The sequence below is a fragment of the Plecotus auritus genome (genome assembly GCF_963455305.1).
Source record: "Plecotus auritus genome assembly, chromosome: 11".
In the NCBI taxonomy this organism is placed as follows: domain Eukaryota; kingdom Metazoa; phylum Chordata; class Mammalia; order Chiroptera; family Vespertilionidae; genus Plecotus; species Plecotus auritus.
The window spans coordinates 9,489,448-9,502,535 of record NC_137777.1 but is presented as its reverse complement, the minus strand read 5'-3'; the positions used below and the strand labels follow the sequence as shown (position 1 = coordinate 9,502,535).

Here is a 13,088-nt window from a genome sequence, read left to right as displayed (position 1 = left end):
TCTGTTGAGAAATCAGCTGACATTGGTAGGGATACTCCCTTGTAGGTAACTAACTGTTTTTCTCTTGCTGCTTTCAAGATTCTCTCTTTGTCTTTTGCTCTTGGCATTTTAATTATGATGTGTCTTGGTGTGGTCCTCTTTGGATTCCTCTTGTTTGGGTTCTCTGTGCTTCCTGGACTTGTAAGTCTATTTCTTTCACCAGGTAGGGAAAGTTTTCTATCATTATTTCTTCTAGTAGGTTTTCATTATTTTGCTCTCTGTCTTCTTCTGGCACCCCAATAATTCTGATATTGGTACGCTTGAAGTTGTCCCAGAGGCTCCTTACACTATCTTCATATTTTTGGATTCTTTTTTCTTTTTGTTTTTTTCTGGTTGGGTGTTTTTTGTTTCCTCATATTTCAAATATTTGGTTTGATTCTTAGGGTCCTTTGGTCTACTGTTGAATTTCTGTATATTATTCTTTGTTTCAGACAGTGCATGCTTAATTTCTGACTGGTCCTTTTCCATTTTTTTGGCATTCTCATTAAGATCCTTAAAGGTCTAAGTTCCTCAGAGGTTTTTAGAAGATTCTTGAGTAACCTTATAAATGTGGTTTTGAACTCTATGTCCAGTAGTTTGCTTTCCTCCATTTCTTTCATTCGTGACATGTTTCTTTGTCTCCGCATTTTGGTTGCTTCCCTGTGTTGATGGGGTGGTTTTCTGTGGTAGGTGACCTATAGGGCCCAGTGGTTCAGCCTCCCCTATCACCTGAGGTGGACACTCTTGGTGCTCCCCTTAGTGGGCTGAGTGCAAAGTCTTGTAGTTAAGCCTTGATTGCTGTTTGTGTCACTGGGAGGAATTGACCTCCAGGCCGGTAGGCTGTGAGGACCCGCTGTGTCTATAATGGAAGAACTGCTGTGCTGGAGACACCCTTATGGAGCAGGACTTGTTTTATTGGGGTTTCGGTGCTCACTGAGTCTGCCTCTTGAATGTGTCACTTATGTATGTGAGGAGTTGCAATCTGGTGTCATCTCACACTGACCACTAGGTACACTGGCTTCTGGATCTCCAATGGGGTGCAGGTCAGCTACTGTCTGAGGCCACCCAGCAGGATCTACAGTGAGAACTACAGTTTTCTCCTCTTTGCTTGGGGTTTGGAGGTTTTGGAACTGTCTGACCAGAGCTGCGGTTTGTTAGGTTAAGCTGCGATAGGGCAGGCCATTTATATGCAGAAGCCTGGGTGCAGAGCTTGGGTGGGTTTGTAAATTGTGTGGGGCGGGGTCTCAGGGAATCACTAGCTAGGGCGTGGCAAACAGTGATGGCTGCCAGTCAGCCGTCTCTGCGTCTCCGAGTTTCCGCATCCCTGCACCCTGCGCCCCAGCGCAGTAAACAATGATTCCTGCGCGCACCTCTGCAAGCAAGCCACCCTCACTTTCCGACCCAATGGCAGACAGTCCAGCTTCTCCCCGTAGGGGTCTGGGTCCCCAGAATCTCGCCGGAAACTGGAGTTCAGAGTAATTGGGAGCTTGTGTCTCCGGGTTGAAAAACACAGCGCACCCAGTCACGAGCCGCCAGCCCGATTCGCGCGCCTTCGTACCTCAGCTTTTCCGTGCTTGTGCACGTCTCAATGCTCTTTTCTCTTTCCTTCTAGTTGTAGAGCTTCTACTCATCCAGCTTTCCCGTGGTTCTGGGTGATAGACGTTTTGTCTTTTAGTTGTAGTTTTGGTGTGGTTGTGAGAGGCAGCACGTACAGGTATATACCTTATGCCGCCATCTTGGTTTTCCTACAGTATATATTCTTAATATTTTTTAAAAACAAGCTTTTTATAAAAAGTATAAGCTAAATCATTCAAAATGTCACTAAATAATTGCAATTTTCCATCCTGCTGCCTCATGTTATTTAAACTATTAAAATAATCTGTGCCTTGAGGACCTGAATAGATATTTTTGTAAAAAGTACATACAGATGTCCAATAGACATATGAAAAGTTGCTCAACATTAATTACCAGGGAAATGCAAATTAAAACCACAATGAGCTATCACCTCCCACCTGCCAGAATAGCTGTCATCAGTAAATCAACAAACAACAAGTGTTGGTGAGGATGTGAAGAAAAGAGAACTTCCATGCGTAGTTGATGGGAATGTAAATTAGTGCAGCCACTTTGCAAAACAGTATGGAGGTTCCTCAGAAATTAAAAATAGAACTATCCGAGTCAACAATTCCGCTTCTGGGTATTTATCCTAAAAAATCCAAAGCACTAATTTGAAAAGATATATGCACCCACATGTTTATTGCAACATTATTACAGTAGCCAAAATATGGAAGCAATCTAGGTGACCATTGTTAGACAAATGGATAAAGAAGAGATGATAAATATATACAATGGAATATTACTCAGCCATAAAATAAAATGAAATCTTGCCACTTGCAACAACATGGATGGACTTAAAGGGTATTGTGCTAAGTCAGACAGAGAAAAAAATAAAACCATATGATTTCACTTATATGTGGAATCTAAAAACAAATAAATGAAGAAACAAGATAAACTTAGAACAAATTTTTAGTCGCTAGATGGGAGGGGTTAGGAGAATGGGTGAAGAAGGTGAAAGGGATTAAGAAGTACAGGTTGCCAGTTATAAATTGGTCATGGGGATATAAAGTACAGCATTGGGAATATAGTGAGTATTATTGGAATAACTGTGTATGGTGTCAGATAGGAACTAGACTTATTAGGGTGATCACTTTTTAAATTATATAAACATCTAATCACTCTGCTGTACACCTGAAACTAATATAATATTATTGTATGTCTACTGTAAATGAAAAGTAAATTTTAAAAAATAATCTGCGCCTTAAATCAATTTTTCAGTGTCTGGTGACAAGGAAGAGGATGCTCCACATAGAGAAGATTACTTTGAGCCCATTTCTCCTGATCGGAATTCTGTTCCCCAAGAAGGTCAATATTCTGATGAAGGAGAAGTAGAAGAGGAACAGCAGGAAGAAGGAGAAGATGATGAGGATGATGTGGATGTAGAGGAAGAAGAGGATGAAGATGAGGATGATCGCCAAACAGTGGACAGTATTCCTGAAGAGGAAGATGAAGATGAAGAGGAAGAAGGTGAAGATGATGAAGAAGGTGAGTTATATTAGCTAGGGCTTTTTGGTTTTAAGTGCTAGAAGCTAATTTGATGTACGTTTGAGCTATGCAAAAGAATTTATAATAAACACTAGAGGCTTGATGCACAAAATTTGTGCAAGGGTAGGCCTTCAACAGCCCTGGCTGCCTCCTGGCCCCAGCTGCCAGGGCCCTTGCATCCCTGTCTGCCTCGCAGCCCCGCCCCCTGCCTGCACCCGCCTTGGCCTGGCACTGCCTGCTTCTGCCACCACACACCCCTGTTTCCCTGGTTCTGCGGAACCCCCTTCCCCCTCCCCCCCCCCCCCCCCCCCCCGATCGATCCCCGCAGAGGGTGGCCTGGGCTTCCCTCTTTGGGGCGATCTCGGAGCCCTGGATTGATCACCCTGCTGGCCGTGGCCTGGGCCTCCCTCTGTGGGGCGTTTGTGGGGCGATGGCGGACCCCCTGAGCAATCGCATCGCACCCACCTGGTTCCAGTGCGTGTCATAGCGTGGTCATCTGGACGGTTGTTCTGCTGTTTGGCTCTTTGGTCGATTTGCATATTATACTTATTATTATAGATAGGCTTTTAAGAAACCCAAGGGTTGGAATATAACTGGGCTTCAAGACTTGACTAGAGGTTGGATTTCCGTCTTTGCTTTATATTGCTATTTTATATTCTGTCAACTAACTTGTTTTTCTCTTCACCCTACATCTTTAATCTCTTTTTTTATTCAACCAGTTTACCTGGCTGTATCTCGGTTCCATTTCCAATTTCCTGGGATAGAGATTTTGTTTGGCTTGCTACACTATTAGTTGCCCTTTGATACCATCAGCTTAGATCAGGGAAGCAGGGTCATGCAGCAAATACATAGTGACTGAGAATTTGGTAGGCTGTTTTCAGAGTAAGGAATGGTGTTGTAAGATGGGTGGAATTCCTAAAGATATCTGCCACCTAGATATTTCAGCAAAAAGTTACATTAGTTTTAGAAATTCAGGGAGAAAAGAATCTCAGTACAGAAATATGTGATGGCATGATGCTAAAGACTACTTTAATTGGGCTTTGCTTTTTTTAGAAGCAAAAATAGAGAGATACTCAAGCTGTTGGACTCCTCATTTGTCCAAGAAATGGCATAAAATGTTAAAGCATTTATGCAAAATGACAGATAATCTGCCTTGTTTTTTTCTAAAATAGTGAAGATTGGAGTTATTCTGCATGAGAGTGAGGCTCATTTCAGCATCACAGAGGTCCTTTTACAAGGTATAAATAATTAGGTTGAGTGATACTTTCTTTTGAAAGAAGAGCCTTTTTTTTTTTTTTTAATAGTTTATTGGTTTTTAGAGAGAGAGGAAAAGAGAGGGAGAGAGAGAAACATCAATGGGAGAGTGCAACATCGATTGGCTGCCTCCTGTACACCCCCTACCAGGATTTGTGTCTGCAGCCTGGGCATGTGCCCTGACCAGGAACCAAACCGACAACCTCTTGGGCATGGGATGGTACCCAGCCAACAACCATACCTGCCAGGGCGAGTGATACATTTTTAGCTTCCCCCATTCCCAGAACATCAAGTAATCCTTTTTAGATGTATTGTATTTGACTGGCAAATAGTAGTTAGATTTCAGAGGACATTTTAGTAGAGAAGGTGAGAAAATAAGGCTAGTTAATTTCTAATTTTATTTTTGTGAGGAAAAGATACCTGTAGCATATTTAGTTGTAAAGTTGAGCAGAGATAATAGAGGACTTTGCTTATGAAGTTTCTTCATAATTATTATAAATATTGGTAATTGTTAAGCTGTTGGGGCAGAAGTTAATTTTGTTGAGGAAATCATTCTTATTTTTGCCATGCTATTAAATAAACTGTTTTGATTAATTAGATTTTTTTTCATTAAACAACAATGATGTAATATTTAAATATTATCCAAACTAATTTTCAGGGGATGATGGTTATGAACAAATTTCCAGTGATGAAGATGGAATTGCTGACTTGGAACGGGAAACATTTAAGTATCCAAACTTTGATGTTGAATACACTGCTGAAGACTTAGCTTCGGTTCCTCCTATGACATATGATCCATATGATAGGGAACTTGTGCCGCTTTTATACTTCAGCTGTCCATACAAGACAACTTTCGAAATTGAAATCAGTAGAATGAAGGATCAAGGTCCAGAAAAAGAAAATTCAGGGGCAATAGAAGCTTCAGTGAAGTTAACTGAACTGTTAGATTTATATCGGGAAGACAGAGGTGCAAAATGGGTAACGGCTTTAGAAGAAATTCCAAGTTTAATAATAAAAGGATTAAGTTATTTGCAATTGAAAAACACGAAACAAGACTCCTTTGGCCAGTTGGTAGACTGGACCATGCAAGCTTTAAATTTACAAGTAGCCCTTCGCCAACCCATTGCCTTAAATGTCCGACAGCTCAAAGCTGGGACCAAATTAGTGTCCTCACTAGCAGAATGTGGAGCTCAAGGAGTCATGGGACTGCTCCAAGCAGGAGTGATCAATGGATTATTTGAGCTCCTGTTTGCTGATCATGTCTCCTCTTCCCTTAAGTTAAATGCTTTTAAAGCTTTGGACAGTGTCATTAGTATGACAGAAGGAATGGAAGCTTTTTTAAGAGGTAGACAGAGTGAAAAAAGTGGCTATCAAAAACTTCTGGAGCTTATACTTTTGGATCAGACTGTGAGGGTTGTCACTGCTGGTTCAGCTATCCTTCAGAAGTGCCATTTCTATGAAATCCTGTCAGAGATTAAAAGACTTGGTGACCATTTAGCAGAGAAGACTTCATCTGTTCCTAACCACAGTGAACCTGATCATGACACAGATACTGGACTTGAAAGAACAAACCCAGAATATGAAAATGAGGTAGAGGCTTCAATGGATATGGATCTTTTGGAATCCTCAAATATAAGTGAAGGGGAAATAGAAAAGCTTATTAATCTCCTGGAAGAAGTTTTCCATTTAATGGAAACTGCACCTCATACAATGGTCCAACCTCCTGTTAAGTCTTTCCCAACGATGGCGCGTATTACTGGACCTCCAGAGAGGGATGATCCATATCCTGTTCTCTTTAGGTAAGGATTCTTTGGTTTGGGGAAATTATTTCACAGATGATTGGAGGCAATTAGATGTGGTTGATTTTTTTAAAAAAAGTCTATGTAATGCATATCTGTGTAAGGATACTTGATATTTCAAAATAGCTGTGAGACCGAAGTATGTTACAGTGGGTGAACTATATTTTGTTAGCATTTAAAGTAGTATTAGCAACAAGTTAAATATAGAATTATCAACAACAATGCTTACATAAGCACATATATGAGCAAGAATAAAGGAGAAACTGCTGAGTTGCTTCTAGAAAGGTGGTGTAAGAGTATGGGTGACATAGGAAGGAGAGCTTTTCTGTATGAACCTCTTTTTACCTTCATTCCTCTAACATATTGTAAGTTAAATTTATATCTTACTAACTTAATTTTAGAGGCCTGGTTAAACATATCTTTAAGGCTTAATTAGCATTTGTTTCTGCCATCTACCTTTCTTGTTATCTGTTGATAGAGTTTTGCCCACGGTAGATTTTTTTAAATTTTCTTTTAATTTTTGAGACATTTTTAGGCACATTTTGTCTGTAAATAATTTTATAACTAATGGAAAAATGCTATTTTTATTATTTTATTTCCTATATCTGTGATTTATCTGTGATTGAGTTTGCCTTGATTTGGGGCATAGTGCAGTAACACAAAATAGGGTATTTGTTCACTCTTAAAGTCTGTGCCTGTCCATTCTTGTTTTTAGCTGAAACAGATCTTGCCTTAGTTTGAGTTCTTATAAGGAGGAATAAGAGATAATATTTGCTAGAACAATTATCTGGTATGAGATCAAGAGTACAAATGTAGGGGTTTGGCTTAGAACAAGATATAAAGAAACCTTATGAATACACAAATATAGTTACATTTATAGTATGGAGACAGTACAGGAGCCAAGGCACTGCTCACTGATCACTGTATCTTTAGTGAAGTGGGAGGTAAGTCATGCACTGAGGATGACTGAGGGAAGTGAACGTAGGAAATTTTCAAACAGTCACCCAGGGGAAACTAGTAATTAATGACCTATTAAATCTTGTTTTTTCTACCATAACTGAAGGAGGTATGTTTGGGTATCAGACTTTAGGAAATAAAGAGTTTGAAATTCTACATTAAAGAATTTTGATTTTGTTTTTAGAATGTGGAAAGATCTTTAATATCTGATATGATATGATCAAAGTTGTGTTCAAAGATTATTTATTGCAAGATGTATTGCAGTGGAAAAGAAATTGGAGTTACTGGTTAGATAGGTTGGTCTGAAGATTCTAGGTACTAGGTGTTGTGTTAAGTACTTGGCCTAAATAATGGCATTTACAGGGAATTGAAAGACAAATATGCTACTATTAAGAGAATCTGTAAAAGAGCAGTTATTGGAACTTGGCAAGTAGGTAAAAGACTGAGAAAGTTAAATATGATTTTAGCTAGGGTAACTATTGGAACTGTGGTGGTTTTGTTGACAAAAACTGGTAAATCAGAGGGAGAATGAATTTTGAAAGGAGAAATAATTGCATTTTCGAAGTGTTCGTTTGAAATGATGGCGGTGCTCTAATGTCCTGTGTTGTGGTCTTCAAAATTTGCTAAGACTCACAGGACTCAGTGTTGTACTCACAGCTATGATCTATTACAGAAAAAGCATACAAAGCACAATCAACAAAGGAAGAAAATACATAGGGAGAAGCCTGGGGAACCAGTTGTAAGCTTCCAGAGTCCTCTCCCAGTGGAATTAAACAGGACCCAATTAATTCCCCAGAAAAAAATTGTCACAACATGTGTGAAATGTTGCCTACTGAGGAATCTCATCAGAATATCAGCATCCAAGCTTACTGGGTAATAGCTACCCAGCATGTAGCATGTACCAGAATTCCAGACTCCCAGAAGGAAAGCTTATGTTCCAAGCAGCATCTTCTAAACAACTAGCCCATTAATGATGGAGTTTTCCAATATAATAGGACATTTAATAAGTAGGAAATTACCCTAAGGCTTCAAATTACATATTGTTTGCACAAACAGTTTAGGCACAGCGAGTATTCTTATCAGCTGGGTCATGGGAACCCTCCCCAAATTCAAGTCCCAGATGCCAGCCAAAGGCCAGTCTTGCAAGCAGTCCTTTCTAAGAAGAAGCAGTCGAAGGCCTGTCATGTTAACTGTTTTCTGAATAAGGTAGTTCATGATGTTCTTAGAGCAGAGTAATTACGGAGTTTTGTCTTCCTGAGAATTCTGTTTGCCTTTATGTAATGCTACTAAGGGTGTTTATTATCATGAAGTAGAAGCCTAAATTTAAGCAATAATATTATTGAAGAGGCAATCTTATATTGTTTGATTCTAACTATGTATGGTATATCCTGGGAGAGGCAAAACTGTGGAGATAGTAAAAAAGATCAGTGATTTCTAAGGGTTGTGGGGGAGGAAGGCATGAATAGGTGGAGAATAAAGTATTTTTAAGACAACGAAAATACTCAGTATCAGTAGCAATTGGGTCTATTTTGGGGTGCTGAGTAAATTCAGAATTTTTCTACTACAACTATATGCTAAGAAATGATTCTTGGATTTAAAAGAGTGCTATGTATAGTGGTTTTAACTAGTCAAATACTAAAAATTGATAATTAGACATTTTTTTATTTAGAGGTACTAATTACCTATAATAAATCCAAATATAGTATATATTTTTTATAGTATATGTTCTATATTTTCTTAGATACACTAATTCAGGTGTGCCATGAGTAAATTAGGACTATGGTGAAAAAGGAGCATTTGATAAATAACCTGGTACAAAGGACCAGAATTTAAAGTCGGGATTGATCCTGGAAAGAGAAAACTTGTCAACATTTATTCAACATCTGTTGAATGTTAGCAAGGAAAAAGCCTCACAGAACTTTCACGTTTCTTTGGCCCAGTGGAGGGAAAATTTGCTACTCACATTGTTTTTAGTTAAAGCAGTATATTGCTGAGGATAAGGATTATGGCCATTAAAATGTTTACCTCTCCTGTCTAATGACTACTGAGTACATGAAGAATGTTTTGCACTGACTTAATATATATCAATTAATTTTTCTACAGGTATCTTCACAGTCACCACTTCTTGGAGTTGGTTACCTTGCTTCTGTCAATTCCAGTAACAAGTGCCCATCCTGGTGTGCTGCAAGCCACAAAAGATGTCTTAAAGTTTCTTGCACAGTCACAAAAGGGTCTTCTTTTTTTTATGTCAGAATATGAAGCAACAAATTTGTTGATCCGGTCTTTATGTCACCTTTATGATCAAGATGAAGAGGAAGGTCTCCAGTCTGATGGTGTTATTGATGATGCATTTGCCTTGTGGCTACAGGACTCAACACAAACATTGCAGTGTATTACAGAACTGTTCAACCATTTTCAGCGTTGTACAGCCAGTGAAGAAACTGACCATTCAGATCTCTTGGGAACCCTTCACAACCTTTATTTGATTACTTTTAATCCTGTGGGAAGATCGGCTGTTGGCCATGTTTTTAGTCTTGAGAAAAATCTCCAAAGTCTTATCACTTTAATGGAGTACTATTCCAAAGAAGCCTTAGGGTAATTTACTACTTATTCAATTTTCTATTATATTGGAAAACTACATCATTAATGGGCTAGTTGTTTAGAAGGTGTTGCTTGGAAAGTAAAAACTAGAATTATTGCGTTGAATAACACATAACTTATTGATTTAAGGATTAGAATGACAGTAACCTAAAAAATAGAAAAAGTGGCTGTGAAACAATGAAGTGGATCTTTTAGCAGCTTCTTCCTGTTTTCCTGTGGTGCTGACAAAGATTACAACTGTGTACTCCTGCTAATTTGTGAGGAGGAGAATCCCAAGCACAGGAATATATACCTCGAGAGTAATGAGGACTATCTCGCTGTCTTCTGTCCTCTATTCATGGTGCTCTGGTTTCAGAAGTGCTTTGACTGGGTGGGGAATTGAGAATGATGATCATTTTCAAGGCCTGTCCAGTCGGGCAGAAGGTTTTAGCGTTTGAGCAGAGAAACATGCTCTTCCTGGCTCGTGTCACACAAAGCAGTGGCTTCCAGGTAACTGGCCTCGCAGCTGGGTCTTGATATGATTCCGAGTGACAGGTCTTTTAGGGAAAGGCAGGAAACGGTGGTTTCAATGTGGAGCTGTATCGTAATCAGTTCTGTAGTGGAAGACTGAATGATGATGGCAGTAGATTGATTCAGCATACTTGTTCTGTTTATCCAGAGTGGACAAACATTTTAAAGTGTTACTTTCTAATCTTTCATTGCTAATGAAGTATATTTGTTAATATTTCATTATTATTCTGATCTTATTTCTTAGTAGAATTTCACTTCCATTGTGATATGCTTTGTTTATATACTTTTAAGTGGTGTTTTTAGGTGAATTGGAGGTGAAATTTAAAATCTGATTTCTTGTCTTTAGGAAATTACTCAGGTTTCATTGTAAAATTCCTTGATCTCTTTAAAATCAAGTAGAAAAAAATGTTTAAAATTATTCCTGAAAAATTGTTTTTGTACCAAAAACTTTGAAATCTTATTTTGTTTCAGTGATTCCAAGTCTAAGAAGTCAGTAGCTTATAATTATGCATGCATACTTATTTTGGTGGTGGTTCAGTCTTCCAGTGATGTCCAAATGCTAGAACATCATGCAGTATCTCTCTTGAAGCTTTGTAAAGCAGATGAAAATAATGCTAAATTGCAAGGTATGGTACTTGAGTTATTTTAAGCATTTATGATATGTGAAGGAAAAAGTCTTTATATATCTGTAATTAATACTTTATTATATTTTCATAATATACCTAGTAATACTCTGTTTTTAACTCCTTGAAAGTACCTTTTATGAAGGTATTTTATATGGTGTTCTTAAAAAGATTTTTAGGAAATTGCTGAAAGTACCTTTTTCTGGAAAGTCATGGAAATTGGTGGTTAGTTTAGGTTCCTAAAAAAATGGACGAAGTAGTTTAAAAACAAACTCAAAAGTTCAGTTTTGTGTGTAGTTTGCATGTGTATGTTTTTTTCTATATATGTATTTCTAAGTACAACGCTGTTCTAAGTGCAACTTAACCACAACTTAACCATTTGTGGTTAATAAACACGTGTAATCCTTAAAAGTGAAGAATAATGAATATGACTATTATATTCTAAAGTATATAAATGTGTTGAATGAAGTTTATGGCAAGCCTTATGTGGGCAGTCTTAAAAACTTTAAGGTATCTAATTATATGTTTTTATTCTTTTATTTTGGTTCCTGGCTTGCTGACCTTACCAAGGAGAAAATTTGATAACATTGAGTAAATATTGTAAATAGCATGTGGCTTTTTTTTCTTTTCTTTTCTTTTTTTCTTTTTTTAATATATTTTATTGATTTTTTACAGAGAGGAAGAGAGAGGGATAGAGAGTTAGAAACATCGATGAGAGAGAGACATCGATCAGCTGCCTCCTGCACGCCCCCTACTGGGGATGTGCCCGCAACCCAGGTACATGCCCTTGACCGGAATCGAACCCGGGACCCCTCAGTCCGCAGGCCGACGCTCTATCCACTGAGCCAAACCGGTTAGGGCTCTTTTCTTTTCTTAAAATTTCTTATTGGTTTTAGAGAGAGAGACACACACACACGATTTTTGCATTTTTCCACTTATTTATGCACTTATTGGTTGAGTCATGATGGGGGTCAAACCCGCAACCTTGGTGTATTGGTACGACGCTCTAACCAACTGAGCTACTCAAAGCTTTTTTCCTTTCTAACGGTAAATTTTATATGTGATGCTACCAGTAAAAGTTGGGTTGTAAACTCAGCTTCCAAACTGGAAATAGATTTTCCCCCTGAAGTATGCCTTTATAAAAGGAGGGCACACAGCATCTTCCGAGGTATTATTAATGCTTTACTAATTTATTCTGGGCAATGGACACACTTGTATTTGTTTTATTATTATTTCTTATATTTTTCACTTGAGCAATGTAGTCTGTATATGTGAAAGAGTTAATTTTATTTTTTTTATTTTTATTTTTTAAATATATTTTATTGATTTTTTACAGAGAGGAAGGGAGAGGGATAGAGAGTTGGAAACATTGATGAGAGAGAAACATCGATCAGCTGCCTCCTGTACATCCCCTACTGGTGATGTGCCCACAACCAAGGTACATGCCCTTGACCGGAATCGAACCTGGGACCTTTCAGTCTGCAGGCTGATGCTCTATCCACTGAGCCAAACCGGTTAGGGCTGAAAGAATTTATTTTAAAATGCATAGGAAAATACTCTTGTACATAGTCGTAATCCTCATGAAGGAGTGTAGAACCAAGGAAGACATGACAGTATTTAGTTTCCTTTAAGTCATTGCTATAAAGTGTCCGGAACTGGTATATTACTTTTTATACTAGAATACTTTTTAAAAATATATATATTTTTATTGATATCAGAGAGGAAGGGAGAGGGAGAGAGAGATAGAAACATCAATGATGAGAGATGTTCACTGCATGTTCCCTACTGGGGTTCGGCCTGCAACCCGGTCATATGCCCTTGACTGAATCGAAGCTGGGACCCTTCAGTCCACAAGCTGACACTATATTCACTGAGCCAAACTGGCTAGGGCTATATTAGAATGCTTTTAAAAAAACATTCGGTGATAAAGTATAGGTGTTGGGGCATTCCTTTTAGGAGAGTTTTGAGTTTAGTTGTAAATGGTATATTTCATTCACGTCTGTTTTATAAACAAAGCTTGCTATTATTATTTTGGAGTGATAGTGTACTTTTAATTTTATAAAGGCAAATTAGGAAAATGACAAAATTAAAAATTCATGTTAAGGGAAAAGGCACTCAGTAAATGTCCCCCCACGGGTTTGATCCTGTTAGAAATTAATACATTTTGTGCATGCTTTTTTTAGAGTATGTGAGCAGTGACAGCATTAGGTGAATGAACTCTGTATTA

The 13,088-nt window shown here is 38.2% G+C and overlaps 1 protein-coding gene across 2 annotated transcripts in view; it reads left to right on the top strand.

Annotated features, from left to right (window-relative positions):
• VIRMA (vir like m6A methyltransferase associated) overlaps nt 1-13,088 on the top strand; it is a 57,145-nt gene that overhangs the window by 20,085 nt on the left and 23,972 nt on the right. For both annotated transcript variants that reach the window (XM_080646581.1, XM_080646580.1), the window contains 4 exons: nt 2,851-3,117; nt 5,030-6,170; nt 9,231-9,722; nt 10,710-10,864. In XM_080646581.1, coding sequence (XP_080502707.1) covers nt 2,851-3,117; nt 5,030-6,170; nt 9,231-9,722; nt 10,710-10,864 — 2,055 coding nt within the window. The remainder of the gene's footprint in view (nt 1-2,850; nt 3,118-5,029; nt 6,171-9,230; nt 9,723-10,709; nt 10,865-13,088) is intronic.